The 16,088-nt window shown below is 48.1% G+C and overlaps 1 protein-coding gene across 1 annotated transcript in view; it reads left to right on the forward strand.

Annotated features, from left to right (window-relative positions):
• TAF4B (TATA-box binding protein associated factor 4b) overlaps nt 1–16,088 on the forward strand; it is a 248,083-nt gene that overhangs the window by 54,277 nt on the left and 177,718 nt on the right. Inside the window, exon 4 of the mRNA XM_069731234.1 lies at nt 13,368–14,054. Coding sequence (XP_069587335.1) covers nt 13,368–14,054 — 687 coding nt within the window. The remainder of the gene's footprint in view (nt 1–13,367; nt 14,055–16,088) is intronic.

A 16,088-nucleotide genomic window follows, 5' to 3' on the forward strand; every position in this document is an offset into this window, starting at 1 on the left:
CGATCACATCGCGTTGCTGCGGGGGGCTCAGGGAAGCCCGCAGGCAGCCCCCTCCCTGCGCGGTGCTTCCCTGTACCGCCGGCACATCGCGATCATCTTTGATCGCGGTGTGCCGGGGGTTAATGTGCCGGGGGCGGTCCGTGACCGCTCCTGGCACATAGTGCCGGATGTCAGCTGCGATAAACAGCTGACACCCGGCCGCGATCGGCGGCGCTCCCCCCGTGAGCGCTGCCGATCGCATATGACGTACTATTGCGTCCTTGGGAAGTAAAGCCCACCCCACATGGACGCAATAGTACGTCTAATGGCAGAAAGGGGTTAAATCAGAGAGAGATGTCACAAAAAAAAGTTAATAAATAACATTTCCCACATGTCTACTTTACATCAGCACAATTTTGGAAACAAAATTTTTTTTTGTTAGGGAGTTATAAGGGTTAAAAGTTGACCAGCAATTTCTCATTTTTACAACACCATTTTTTTTTAGGGACCACATCACATTTGAAGTCATTTTGAGGGGTTTATATGATAGAAAATAACCAAGTGTGATACCATTCTAAAAACTGCACCCCTCAAGGTGCTCAAAACCACATTCAAGAAGTTTATTAACCCTTTACGTGCTTCACAGGAACTGAAACAATGTGGAAGGAAAAAATGAACATTTAACTTTTTTTTTGCAAACATTTTACTTCAGAACCATTTTTTTTAATTTTCACAAGTGTAAAAACTGAAATTTATCCATAATTTTTTTTTTTTCAATTTCTCCTGAATATGCCGATACCCCATATGTGGGGGTAAACCACTGTTTGGGCGCACCGCAGAGCTTGGAAGAGGAGCGCCGTTTGATTTTTTTCAATGCAGAATTGGCTTGAATTGAGATCGGATGCCATGTCACGTTTAGAGAGCCCTTGATGTGCCTAAACAGTGTAAACGCTCCACAATTGACACCATTTTGGAAACTAGACCCCTTAAGGAACTTATCTAGATGTGTGGTGAGCACTTTGAACCTCCAAGTTCTTCACAGAAGTTTATAACGTAGAGCCGTGAAAATAAAAAATCGCATTTGTTTACACAAAAATGATATTTTCGCCCACAAATCCTTATTTTCAAAAGGGTAACGGGAGAAATTAGACCACAAAAGTTGTTGTGCAATTTCTCCTTAGTACGTCGATACCCCATATGTGGGGGTAAACCACTGTTTGGGCGCACCACAGAGCTTGGAAGAGGAGTGCCGTTTTACTTTTTCAATGTAGAATTGGCTGGAACTGAGATTGGACGCCATGTCGCGTTTGGAGAACCCCTGATGTGCCTAAACAGTGTAACCCCCCCCACAAGTGACACCGTTTTGGAAACTAGACCCCTTAAGGAACTTATCTAGATGTGTGGTGAGCACTCTAAACCCCCAAGTGCTTCACAGAAATTTATAAAGTAGAGCCCTGAAAATAAAACATGCTTTTTTTTTTTTTCCTCAAAAATGATTTTTTAGCCTGCAATTTTTTATTTTCTCAAGGGTAACAGGAGACATTGGACCCCATATGTGGAGGGGGCACTGCTTGGGCACCCATCGGGGCTCGGAAGGGAAAGAGCGCCGCTTGGAATGCAGACATTGATGGGATGGTCTGCGGGCGTCATGTTACATTTGCAGAGCTCCTGATGTACCTAAACAGTAGAAACCCCCCCACAAGTGACCCCATTTTGGAAACTAGACCCCCCAGAGAGAATATCTAGATGCGTGGTGAGCACTATGAACCCCCAACTGCTTCACAGAAGTTTATTATGTAGAACCATGAAAATAAAAAATCATATTTTTTCCACAAAAATATTTTCACCCCCAAAGTTTTACTTTCACAAGGGTAACAGGAAAAATTGGACCCCAAAAGTTGTCTAATTTGTCCTGAGTATACTGGTATCCCATGGGTGGGGGGACCACTGTTTGGGCACAAGGCAGAGCTCGGAAGGGAAAGAGCGCCGTTTTGGAATGCAGACTTTGATAGAATGGTCTGCTGGCGTTATGTTGCGTTTGCAGAGCCCCTGATGTACCTAAACAGTAATAACCCCCCACAAGTGACCCCATTTTAAAAACTAGACCCCCCCAAGGAACTTATCTAGGTGTGTGGTGAGAACTTTGAATGCCCAAGTGCTTCATTGAAGTTTATAATGCAGAGTCATGAAAATATAAAATATTTTTCGACAAAGATTTTGTAGCCCCCAAGTTTTTATTTTCACAAGGGTAACAGGAGAAATTGGACCCCAAAAGTTGTTGTCCAATTTATCCCAAGTACGCTGATGCCCCATATATGGGGGTAAACCACTGTTTGGGCGCACGGCAGAGCTCAGAAGGGAGGGAGCACCATTTGACTTTTTGAGCGCAAAATTGGCTGTCGTGTTTGGAGACCCCCTGATGTACCTAAACAGTGGAAACCCCCCAATTCTAACTCCAACCTTAACCCCAACACACCTCTAACCCAACCCAATCCATAATCCTAATCACAACCCTAACGATAATCACCACCCTAACCCCAAAACAACCCTAATCTCAACCCTAACCATAACCCTAATCAAAACCCTAAATCCAACACACCCCTAATCCTAATCTCAACCCTAACCTCAAACCTAACCGTAATCCCAATGCACCCCTAACCCTAATCCCAATCCTAATCCCAAGCGTAACCCTAATGCCAACCCTAACCCTAATACCAACCCTAATCCAAACCCTAACCCTAATCCCAACTCTAACCCTAACTTTAGCGGCAACTCTAGCCCTAACTTTAGCCCAGCCCTAGCGCTACCATTAATCCTAAATTTAGCCCCAACCCTAACCCTAGCCCAACCATAACCCTAGCCCTAACTTTAGCCCCAACCCTAACCCTAGCCCTAAGGCTACTTTCACACTTGCGTCATGAGGCATCCGTCGCAATCCGTCGTTTTGGACAAAAAACGGATCCTGCAAATGTGCCCGCTGGATGCGTTTTTTGCCCATAGACTTGTATTGCCGACGGATCGTGACGGATGGCCACACGTTGCGTCCGTCGTGCACTGGATCCGTTGTGTTTTGGCAGACCGTCGTCACAAAAAACGTTATGTAACTTTTTTTGTACGTCACGTCCGCCATTTCCGACCGTGCATGTGTGGCCGTAACTCCGCCTCCTCCTCCCCAGGACATAGACTGGGCAGCCGATCCGTTGAAAAACTGCATCCGCTGCCCACGTTGTGCACAATTTTCACAACGTGCATCGGTACGTTGGGCCGACGCATTGCGACGGCCCCGTACCGACGCAAGTGTGAAAAAAGTCTATCCCTAAATTTAGCCCCAACCCTAACCATAAATTTAGCCCTAACCCTAACCCTAAATTTAGCCCCAACCCTAACCCTAACCCTAATTTTAGCCCCAACTCCTCCAGCTGCTGGCCGGCAGATCATGGCGGGCGCACTGCGCATGCGCCTGCCATTTTCTTACTGGATGAAGAAGCCGGCGGGCAGGAGGGGACGCAGGAGGACCCAGGGACACCGGTAAGTATAGCAGGGTCCCCGAATCCCCCTATTTCTCTGTCCTCTGATGTGCGATCACATCAGAGGACAGAGAATGACAGATCGCTTTTTTTTTTGCGGCTGCTGGTAAACAGTTAATTACCGGCGATCGCAAAACAGGGGTCGGTAAAAACCGACCCCGATCATGTTCTTTGGGGTCTCGGCTACTCCTGGCAGCCGAGACCCAAAAGATTTTCTGGGTGCCGGCCGGTGGGCGCACTGCGCATGCGCCTGCTATTTTTTGTCCGGAACAAGATGGCGGCTCCCATCGGGAGCCACGAGGAGAATCGGGGGAGACAGGTGAGTATCGGGGGGGTTATCGGGGACCCCATTTCTCTGTCCTTTGATGTGCGATCACATGGGAGGACAGAGAAATTAAATGGGAAATCGCGTTTTGTTTTGTTTTTGCGACCGCCGGTAAATGGTTAATTACCGGCGATTGCAACCTGGGGCTCAGTAAAAAAAAACCCCGAATAATGTTCTCTGGGGTCTCGGCTACCCCCGGCAACCGAGACCCCAGAGAAAATCTGACTCCGGGGTGCGCAATTCACTTTTTCCACGGCGCTGTGGTTTAAGTACCCTTAACTGCCGCCGTTAAAAGGCGTATCGGCATTCGTTAAGGGGTTAAGGCATTATGGTGTTGATGTTTGAGTTGTTGTAGTAACCATCTCCTGCTCTGTAACCAACTGTTGCAAGGGAGAAGTGTTGCCCTGTTATTCTGTAGGTTTCCTGTTCTTAATGGACGGATCCCCTCTCTCCGTGGTGCTGTCCTGGGTTCTGAAAAATCCCATTACCAATAAGTAAATAAGTCTTTATTCCATATGGTGAACACCTTAAAAATATAGATCAAAACATGGTATGTATAGCAAAATGATACCAATGAAAATAAAGCTTGCCAATAAAAAAATATAGCCTGATCAGGCTATACTGATGGGGAAAAAGTTCTACTGAAACTGGAGAAAAAAACATGTATTTTTGTGTGCGTGTTTTTATTGTACATAAGTTTTTTTTTTTCATTTGACTGCTTAAAACACGACTTTCAACATTAAGACTTTCACGATATGCGCCTTATATATACAGCGCAAGTCGGAAGTGGTTGTATGGAGCGGGCTTGCGCTGTGAGCCTACCCCATACTCGGCAGGTGATTACTGTGTATTAATCATGACCTGCCGCTAACAATTGCGGGTGGAGCAGTGCCCCGCCTATGATTAACCTGTTTAATTCTGCTGTTAATCTTAAAGCATCATTTCACTCACGCCAAAGAGCACTCGTGTCCTTGCATCCACCCATTGGCGTGCCCATAACGTGATCACAGGTTGCCGAAAGGTTGTCATGACAGCCAAGGGTCCGCTGATGACCCCCGTGCTTGTCATTACGGAACTCCTTTTTAACCCTGCCTGTGATAGAGCTTCAAAGGAGACTGTGATTACTGTGATCCTAAGGGTAGACCAGGGGTCTCTAACTGCATTCCTTGAGGGCCTCAAACCATGCGTGTTTTCAAGATTTCCTTAGCATTGCACAAAGAGCTGGAATCATTCTGTGCAGGTGATTAAATTATCACCTGTGCAATACAAGGAAATCCTGAAAACATCACCTGTTTGCAGCCCTCGAGGAATGCAGTTTGAGACCTCTGGAATAGACCATCAATGTCAAAGTAGGGGAAAACCTCTTTAAAGGGAACCTGTTGTGAATTCTGTGGCTGAATTCACTCCTGTGGTCACAAGTGGTACTGCAGCTTCTGAGCTTCCTCCCTCAGGTGTTCTGGTGAGCTCGTTAACTGCTTCATTACTTAACTCCGCCTGATGCTGCTATCCTTGCTCCTTGTCAATGTTTCAGTGTTGGATCTGAGCTTCTCCTGATTGTTCCTGTGACCTGCTGCTCTGTATAGCTAAGTGCTTTTTGCTTTTTTGTTGCTTTTTTTCTGTCCAGCTTGTCTTTTGTTTTGCTGGAAGCTCTGAGACGCAAAGGGTGTACCGCCGTGCCGTTAGTTCGGCACGGTGGGTTTTTTTTTGCCCCCTTTGCGTGGTTTTGCTTTAAAAATGATTTCAGAACTTTTTCTTTCCCTCTATTGAGAATCATTAGTTGGGCTCCTTGTACTGTTAACAAAGCAAAACCACGCAAAGGGGGCAAAAAAAAAACCCACCGTGCCGAACTAACGGCACGGCGGTACACCCTTTGCGTCTCAGAGCTTCAAGCAAAACAAAAGACAAGCTGGACAGAAAAAAAGCAACAAAAAAGCAAAAAGCACTTAGCTATACAGAGCAGCAGGTCACAGGAACAATCAGGAGCTCAGATCCAACACTGAAACATTGACAAGGAGCAAGGATAGCAGCATCAGGCGGAGTTAAGTAATGAAGCAGTTAACGAGCTCACGAGAACACCTGAGGGAGGAAGCTCAGAAGCTGCAGTACCACTTGTGACCACAGGAGTGAATTCAGCCACAGAATTCACAACAGGAACCTGTCACCCCCAAAATCGACGATGAGCTAAGCCCACCAGCATCAGGGGCTTATCTACAGCATCCTGTAATGCTATAGATAAGCCCCGTTGTATCCTGAAAGATGAGAAAAAGAGGTTAGATTTCTCCTTCGCCTCATTGGGGGACACAGGACTGTGGTGTATGCTTCTGCCGCCAGGAGGCTGACACTAAGTAAACGTGAAAAAAAGTTAGCTCCTCCTCCATCGTATACATCCTGACACTGGCTACCAGAGACTCCAGTTTATGCTTAGTGTCTCAAAGAGGCACACCTCTGGGTCCTGGATCTTTTGGACCCTATTTTCAACATCTTTGGATTGAGGGGTCAACGGACCCTTTTGAGGGTCCGATCTCCCCAAACCATCAACGGGCAAGTACGTGTGATTTTTCCACGTATCCTTTCCCGCTACATGGGATCCTTCACCGGACTTGGCCCTGACCACCCTGAGGTAGTTAGACTCCAGGCTGTACAGGTGCCCTTAGATGTCCGTGTGTTCCCCCCTGATTCCTACACCCCTGCTCCGGCGGTGTTAGCTGGGGTGGTGGACGGTCCCTCTCCTTATCCTGGGGATAATGGAGATAGGGTTCCTGCACTGTCATTTGCTTCCCCCTCGCTGGATACACTGGAGGGACAAGGGGGGCTCCTGGCACACAATGCATCTGTTTGATGCGAGTTTACCTGATGCTGCGTCCTCCAGGAGTGCGGTGTCGCCGGTTCTATCGGCAGTGCGGTGCCGTTTTCTCTGCTCTGCGGTCGGCTCTGCGGCCGGCGCTGCGGCGGTATGATGCGGCCGGCGCTGCGGCGGTATGATGCGGCGGCGCCGCTATCTTTCCAGAGGCTTCAGGCCCTGCCTGTCCTACTGCGGGCGTGGGGCAGCTTCCTGGAATAGTTCTGGGCCCGGACTTCCGACCAGCAGACCGCGCTGTGAGGCCCCGTCCCCTCTGGCGCGTCACTTCCGGTTCTGGCTTTCCTCTCTCAGGATCTAGATGAGAGGGGGAAAAATTGAGGCCCCGGCTTCGGGCCTGCTACAGGCCACATCGCTGCATGGCGGTCCCTCCCCCTGAGACCTGCTGTGGATAAAAGGTAGCTCATTTGGCTCCGCTTCGTGCGTTCAGGATCCATCGCTGTATTCGTGGGGACACAGGACTGGGGTAAGTGCTTCTCCCTGCTGCTGACAGAAGCTTTATTTTTTTCCCAGTCTCAGGCCCTGGGTATAGCTTTACGGATCACTATGTCTAGAAGGGTTAAAACTCACACGGTTCTTTTTACCGGTTGTGTAGCTTGTCGTGCCCCATTTCCACACGCCCAGAGTAATCGCCTCTGCGAGGCCTGTGACTCTGAACGCGCCCAGGAGCCCCCCCTGCTTTCCCCACCCCCAGCCCTCCAGCAATCTCTCCGGCTCCTGCCCCTCAAGCAGATGCTGGGGCAGCTCCGCCGAATGGGTCACGTCCTTGTCGCAATCCATGGCGTCCCTTACTGAAGCAATCAAATCCCTACAAACCCCGGCAGTCAGGGCCAGTAGTCCATCTGTCTCGGAGAGGGCCTCGGGGTCTCAGGAGCCTTCGGCCTGCAGGGGCCGCGCTCACACTAGACAGACGCTTGGAAAACTGATTCGCACAGCGTCACCCAGGCCCTCAGGTGCTTCCGCATCCTGGAGCTCTGTATCACGTTCTCCTTCCCCTGCAGAGAGCGGGGAAGTTGAGACAGACTATGAGTCAGAAGGGTCCCTTAATTTTGAGAATCCTGGGTTTCAGGAGTCGGTAGATAGCCTGATTGAGGCTGTCAATCAGTCATTGGGGATAGAGGATGAGCTCGCCTCATCCTCAGATCATAAGGTCTCATTTAAGTGGGCTAAACGGGCCCATAGGGTGTTCTCCTCTCACCCTGAGTTTGAGGACCTGATTCGACGCAACCGGGAGCACCCGGACAAGCGTTTTTCGGGGCAAAGGGCCCTGAAGGCTAGGTATCCCTTTGCTACTGAACTTTGTAGTAAATGGGCAGAAAATCCTTCTGTAGATCCTCCAGTGTCCCATTTAGCCTCTAACACATTGCTATCTCTCCCTAATGGCTCATCGATTAAGGATCCTACGGATCGTCTTATAGAGAGCTTGGCTCCTTCCGTTTTTGAGGCCTCAAGTTCGGCACTTTTCCCTTCCTTCGCGGCAACTTGGGTTGCCAAGGCTATGATGTCTTGGTCAGAGTCTTTAACAAAAGCTCTTCAAGAAGGTGATTTGTCAGCGGAATTGGCGGAAATGTCATCTCAGGTAGCACTTGCTGGTAGCTATCTGATTAACGCATCCCTAGATGCTGCAGATTGTGCCTCTTCGGCTGCGGCTAACACCATTGCTATCAGAAGGGCTCTATGGTTAAGAACATGGCAGGCTGACTCTACCTCTAAAAAATCGCTTACAACCCTACCGTATCAGGGTGGTCGTTTGTTCGGAGAAAAGCTGGATCAGCTTATTTCTGACTCCACAGGAGGGAAGAGTAAGTTTCTTCCTCAGCAGAGGACTAGACAGCCTTTTTGTCGCCAATTTCAGGCCCGTTTTAGAACCTTTCGCAATGTTAGATGGGCCCTAGCATCGGGCTCTCCTGCGCAGGGTCGACCCAATCAGGACCGAGACGGTCGGATCTCTTATACGGCCAGCCAAGGGGGAAGAATGCGTTCCCAGTCAACTAGATCCAGAGGATCTAGGACTCAAAGATTTTCGGCTAAGTGACTGGAGGCCTCCTCAGTGTCCCTCCAACAGAGTAGGCGGACGTCTATTTTTGTTTCGCCAGGTCTGGCTTCAGGTAATCCACGACCGGTGGGTGGGAGAGCTCGTATCGTCAGGTTACAAAATAGAGCTCGTTTGGCTGCCTCCTCCCTGGTTCTTTCCATCCCGTCTTCCCTGGTCCGAGTCCCTCCGACAAAACCTGTACAATTCCGTAGAGTCCCTTCATCTCAGCTGAGTCATTTCTCCTGTTCCAAGGGAGGAAAGGTTTCAGGGCTTTTATTCCAATCTTTTTGTAGTACCCAAAAAGGACGGAGCAGTAAGGCCTATCCTAGATCTCAAACTTTTAAACAGGTTTGTCCGCGTTCGTCACTTTCGGATTGAATCACTCCGGTCAGTCATCGCCTCGCTGGAAAAGGGAGACTTTTTGGCCTCAATAGACATTCAGGATGCTTATCTGCATATTCCCATTTTTCCGCCTCATCAAAGATTTCTCCGGTTTGCCTTGAACAATCTACACTTCCAGTTCATGGCGTTACCCTTCGGGCTGGCCTCCGCTCCCAGGGTGTTCACAAAAGTCATGTCGACTGTGGTGTCCATTCTGCACTCCCGGGGCATAGTTGTCTTGCCATACCTAGACGATCTGCTGATCAAGGGGCCGACTTTTCAATCTTGCAGGGAAAATGTCTGCATCACACTGGACACCTTTTCTCGTCTAGGTTGGCTAATAAATTTAAGGAAGTCATTCCTACAGCCGTCTCGGAAGATCTCATTTCTAGGCATGATCTTCGACACCTCTCAAGCCCTATCAATCCTCCCCCAGGACAAGGTCCTAGCCCTTCGGCGGTAAGTGAGGAATCTTCAACAACCATACTCTCATACTATCCGGTCCGGCATGAAGGTGTTAGGAAAGATGGTTGCAACTATAGAGGCAGTTCCGTTTGCGCAGCTTCATCTTCGACCTCTCCAACAAGCAATCCTAGCAGTGTGGAACAGAAATCCACTCTCCCTCAACCGCAGAATTCGGTTGTCTCTCCAGGTCAGGCAGGCCCTCTCTTGGTGGTTAAACAGCTCATCCCTACTCAGGGGGAAGCCCTTTCCCCCAACCAATTGGCTAGTGGTTACAACAGATGCCAGTCTCTTGGGTTGGGGAGCGGTGTTCTTTCACCACACAGCTCAGGGGCGCTGGTCTCCTCGAGAATCAGATCTCCCCATCAATATCTTAAGAGATTCGAGCAGTTCGACTAGCCTTGCTACATTTCCACCATCTTCTGGCGAGTCGCCCTGTCTGAATTCAATCGGACAACGCCACAGCGGTGGCCTACATAAATCACCAGGGTGGCACCCGCAGCAAGGCAGCCATGCAGGAGGTAAAACAAATACTACTCTGGGCAGAGAGAAATCACTCAGTGATCTCAGCAGTCCACATTCCGGGCGAAGAAAACTGGGCGGCAGATTTCCTAAGCCGTCAGGGTCTAGCTTCCGGGGAATGGTCTCTCCATCCCGAGGTATTTTTGCAGATATGCCATCTTTGGGGGACTCCGGACGTGGATCTAATGGCGTCCAAGGAGAATGCCAAGGTACCCAGATTTGTCTCTCGGTACCGAGACCCACAGGCAATCGCCGTGAATGCGCTAGTACTGTCTTGGAACCAATTTCATCTCTTATCTGTTCCCTCCTCTGGCACTGCTCCCGAGGGTAATCAAGCAGATCAAATCAGAGTGAGTACCTGCTATCCTGGTTGCCCCGGATTGGCCACGACGGACCTGGTATGCAGACCTGGTACAGCTTCTCGCCGGGGTTCCATGGCGGCTCCCCGATAGGCCGGATCTTCTATCTCAAGGGCCGATCTACCACCAGAACTCAGGGGTCCTACGTTTGACGGCCTGGCCGTTGAATCTTGGGTTTTAACTCAGGCAGGGTTCTCCCAAGAAGTAGCAGATACCATGATCAGTGCACGTAAGACTGTTTCGGCCAGAATTTATTATCACACTTAAAAAGTTTTCCTTTCTTGGTGTAGAGAGCGCGGGCTGCCTCCTCTGCGTTTTTCCGTTCCAAACATTCTAGCCTTCCTTCAAGCAAGCCTGGATTCTGGGCTTGCTCCAAGTACGCTTAAAAGGCCGATTTCGGCTTTATCAGTCCTTTTTCAGCGCAGGATTGCTACTAATCGTCAGGTCAGGACTTTTTTCCAGGGAGTCGCTCATAAGGTCCCTCCTTATAAGACTCCTTTGGAAGCTTGGGACCTTAATTTGGTCTTAAGGGCTTTACAGGATGCTCCTTTTGAGCCTCTTCAAGATATTTCCTTGACCTTCCTTTCTTGGAAAGTCGTATTTTTAGTGGCCATAACTTCTATAAGGCCGGTATCAGAGCTGACAGCCCTTTCCTGTCGTACCCCCTTTCTACGTTTTCATCAGGACAAGGTTGTGCTCAGACCAGCACCGTCCTTTTTGCCGAAAGTTGTTTCCTCATTCCACATTAATGAGGATATTGTTCTGCCCTCTTTTTGTCCGGCACCTACGCACCGTGTAGAAAAAGCTCTCCATACGTTGGATCTGGTGAGAGCACTGAGGAGGTACATTTCCCGAACGGCCCCTTTTCGCCAGACAGTTGCTCTGTTTGTCCTTCCGGAGGGTCGCAGGAAGGGATGCGCGGCTTCAAAATCTACCCTGGCCAGGTGGATACGGGCGACCATTCAGGAGGCCTATCGCACCAGGGGCGTGATGGTTCCGGCTGGAATCAAGGCTCATTCAACTAGAGCAGTGGGGGCTTCCTGGGCCATTCGGCACCAGGCCTCAGCAGAACAGGTTTGCAAGGCTGCGACCTGGTCTAGTCTGCATACGTTTGTCAAACATCATAATGTCCACTCCCAGATCTCTGCGGATGCAAGTCTGGGTAGAAGGATTCTTCAAGCGGCAGTGACGCATTTATAGACAACCTATGGATGACTTTTACTGGTGAGTTATTTTCCCACCCAGGGACTGCTTTAGGACATCCCACAGTCCTGTGTCCCCCAATGAGGCGAAGGAGAAATAGGGATTTTTGTGTTACTCACCGTAAAATCCTTTTCTCCAAGACGCTCAATGGGGGACACAGCTCCCCTCCCTGGTAGCCTGATGGCTGCTTTTGCTATATCTGATTTCATTAGTCAGTAGGATCTTTTCTAGACATAAGTTTTCTGTATTTATGCTGTTATATTATTTTTTGTTTTGTTCTCCTACTGCTTTTGCACCAAACTGGAGTCTCTGTTAGCCAGTGTCAGGGTGTATACGATGGAGGAGGAGCTAACTTTTTTTCACGTTTATTTAGTGTCAGCCTCTTGGCGGCAGAAGCATACACCACAGTTCTGTGTCCCCCAATGAGCGTCTTGGAGAAAAGGATTTTACGGTGAGTAACACAAAAATCCCTATTATATTCGCCCAGGGGCGGTCCCGCTGCGGTCCGGTCCAATGGGGGTCGCAGTCCGGTCCAGGGCCTCCCGTCTTCTTACGATGACGTCCTCTTCTTGTACTCGCCGCGGCTCTGACGCAGGCATACTTTGTTGCCCTGTTGAGGGCAGAGCAAAGTACTGAAGTGCGCAGGTGCTGGGAAAGGTCAGAGAGGCCCGGCGCCTGTGCACTACAGTATTTTGCTCTGCCCTCAACAGGAAAGACAAAGTACGCCGGAGCCGCAGCGTGAAGACATGAAGAGGACGTCATCCTATGAAGGTAGGAGGCGCAGGACCAGACCGCGACGTCCATCTTATCGGTCCGCCCACCCAGGTGAGTATAATCTAACCTCTTTTTCTTATCTTTCAGGATACATCAGGGGCTTTTCTACAGCATTACAGAATGCTGTAGATAAGCCCCTGATGCTGGTGGGCTTAGCTTATCGGCGATTTTGGGGTTGACAGGTTCCCTATAAGTGTGGACATTCCCTATTATCCAATTTTATGAAAGTTTGATTAGATATTATTCACTTGTTAATTCATTCTTTGAGGCTTCCATTTCTTCCATAACTCGATTATGGTGAAAAGGGGTTAGAATAAATCAGCAGTCCAGCATGTATGCTTTTCCACCACTGAGGACAGTGGTTCAATATTTGGTCAGTATTTTACATCAGTATTTGTAAGCTAAAACTATGAGTGGGTGAAAAATACAGAAGTGGTGATGTGTTTCTGTTATACTTTTCCTCTGATTATTGCACTCCTGGTTTTAGCTTACAAATACTGACCATGTGAATGTGGCCTTAAAGGGAGCCTGTCATGTTTGGTAATGCTATTAACTTGCAGATATAGGGTTACTTTGCACGTTAATAGTGTTATGAAGGTGTAAGACTGCTGTACTGAAAGTGCAGCACGCGGAAGAAAATGAAATATATTTTTGCTGCCGGGCACATTCGTAATTCTATTAATGTGCTCATTAACCCCATAGCTGCAGGTTAGTAGCGTTATTGGACCTGACCGGTTCCCTTAAAGTCTATCAAGATGACAGCAAAGTGCATCAGACAGCTGTTTCCATCATCCCCATACACTTTATGGCACCTATATTTTTCTAGAGTATATTGTAAACTTATGCTGAGTTAGTGTTTCGAATATTTTTTGTAATTATATGAAGAAGATTGTGTTTTTAATTGTGCATTTGGAATTCTCCTTATGTCTTTCTTCTTTTACAGTCTACTGCTGCATCAAGTGGAATTGTCAAGGTTTCCTCATCTGTAGCTTCTAAAACAAATGCCTCTGTTCCCGTTCCTACATTGGTTAGGATTTGCACTGCTCCACAAACAGTAGCTAATAGCCAAGCGGCCTCTACAGTGATAATCCGAGCCTCTGCCCCTTCTGCTGCAGCCGTTACCTGCACTTCACCTTCTGTCACAACCACGTCTCCATCCACAATGGGCATTACAAGCCCTTCTGCCCTGGCCTTAAATTCCAGCACTGTCGCAGTGTTACCTGTTAGATCTGCTCTAGCTCCAATTACACCCATTGCAGTAAATACTTGCAGTTCAATTGTGATTCCGACTGCAAATGTATGTCCTTCCCCCGTACTAGGGGCTACTGCTGCCTCTGCAATACCCACTCCTGCTAAACAATCAACACCAAATCTAGTCAAAGCCTTCATCCCATCTGGTGGACAACAGATCGGTACTAGTGGCTCTACTTTCAAGATAGCTGGCAGTAATGTTTGCAGTGCAACTACTCCAGTTGGGACATCAATCATAGTTTCCAGCATATCTCCTTTGGTTACCTCTTCTATGAGAGAAAATACCCGATCAGTGCAAATACAAGCAAGCGTTCCTCCGGCAGCCTCCAATGTGTGCAAAACTGAGCCTCTGAGTAAAGCGCAGCCTGCAAGTACCACCGTAAGCATTACATGTTCTTCTAATGCAGCCTACTTGTGATATTCTCAAGTTTGTAAGTTATCCCCTTTTTATTGGAAGGACGATAACTCTCTGATTGCTGGGGGTGTCTCAGACAAGCTTGGCTATTGCTGGCCTTTCCATTAAGAATGAATTGCGTGGCCGCTTCATTCACACACAGCTTTTCAGAGCCCTTGTTCTCTGGATTGGTGGGAGCCTCAGTTTTCCAACCCCTGGTGATCAAAAAGTTACATACAATCCTTTTGATGGGGGACAACATGGGTCAGTTTTTGTAGGGTAGAGTTACTAGTTAATCCGTTAAATGGGTTGTGCATGTGCCTAAAAGTTTTTGTTTTGCCTATATATATTTATAGGGATTTTCCCACTGTGTACCTTTATTGAACAGGGTCCCATTATGCTCTTCTTTTAGGTGGTCCTTATTAAAAAAAAGAAAAAAAAAAAAAGACGTTCTGGAGCACTTTTCTTTAACTTTGTGTGTGTAATTTCTCCATTATTACTCCTGAAAATGATTGAAAGTGTCTATTCATCTTGTCAATGGGGCATGTTTTTAAGTTCAGACTAATTGCACTTTTCCCTGACATGGGGAAGGGTATTGCCTTAATGTCAGTTTAATTATACATTTCCAGGAGGGTTAATAAAAGAACCGCACATTGCAGAGTTATAAGAGATGCCTTACAGCTGTTATTTTATAGGGAATACAAGCATGTCCTTTGATGTGGGTTCCGGCGGTGAGCCCACATCTTTCCTGGGACATGTCAGCTGTTTTTAACAGTTGACATGTGCCCGGAACAGCCGCGGGTGGAATCATGATCCACCTGCGGCTATTAACCTGACAGCACATTTAACAACCGCTTCCAGCAATCTCGCCGAAAATCTGCCCACCGGTGACCCCCGTCGTGTGGTGGTGGGTTGGCATGACAACCAGAGGTCTCCTGGAGACCTCTATGGCTGTCACTGGCAGCTTGCATGCAGCGTCCATCGCATAGTAAACCATGTAAGTGCAGGGGCTTTCACAAAATGTCGGCGGAGCCCCCACACCACCAAACGCCCGCAGTCCTGCACATCCGAACACCCCCTCATCCCAGCCTGAGGCCTGCAGCAACGCTCCACTCTTGCCTCCTCCAACAGCAACACTGGGACCCCGCTTCACCGCAGCCACCACCCCTGGTAAGCAGAAAGACGCATGGATTGTAAGAAGCACCACCATTTTATTAAAAAAAAGTTTTTTTTCCTATTTTTCTCCTCAAATTTTGGCGTGCGTCTTATAATCCAGTGCATCTTATAAACCACAAAATACGATATGTATGTGTGTATATTTGTTTAGCAAGTTGAAGATGAAATAATCTCTAAAAGGCCTAAAGTTAAAGATCACACATTTCCTTTGTATTTTAGACATTTTTTTTTTTCATGTTTTACATTTTAAAAATTAGGGCTGTGTTGTCTGATTCTGTTTATTTTGTTGCAGTTGGTATTAACACCTTTCTGACCTCAGACGGGATAGTACATCCGAGGTCAGAACCCCCGCTTTGATGTGGGCTTCGGCGGTGAGCCTGCATCAAAACCGGGACATGTCGGCTGTTTTGTACAGCTGACATTTGCCCGCAATAGCGGCGGGTGGAATCGTGATCTACCCCCCGCTATTAAATAGTTAAATACCGCTGTTAAACGTTGACAGCGGCATTTAACTAGCGATCCGGCTATCGGGCCGCAAATCCGCACATCGCTACCCCCGTCACGTGATCGGGGGTCAGCGATGCGTCGGCATGACAATCAGAGGTCTATTGAAGACCTCTCTGGTTGTTTGTGCCGGATTGCTATGAGCGCCACCCTGTGGTCGGCACTCATAGCAATGCAGCAATTATACTACTGAGCATCGTCTCTATGTAGCAGAGCCGATCAGGCTATGCCAGCTTCAGGCTATTGAAGCATGGCAAAAGTTAAAAAAAAAAAAAAAAAAAGTTTTAAAAAAAATATGAAAAAAATATATAAAAGTTTAAATCCGCCCCCCTTTCGCCC

Source organism: Ranitomeya imitator, chromosome 6, assembly GCF_032444005.1.
Source record: "Ranitomeya imitator isolate aRanImi1 chromosome 6, aRanImi1.pri, whole genome shotgun sequence".
In the NCBI taxonomy this organism is placed as follows: Eukaryota; Metazoa; Chordata; class Amphibia; order Anura; family Dendrobatidae; genus Ranitomeya; species Ranitomeya imitator.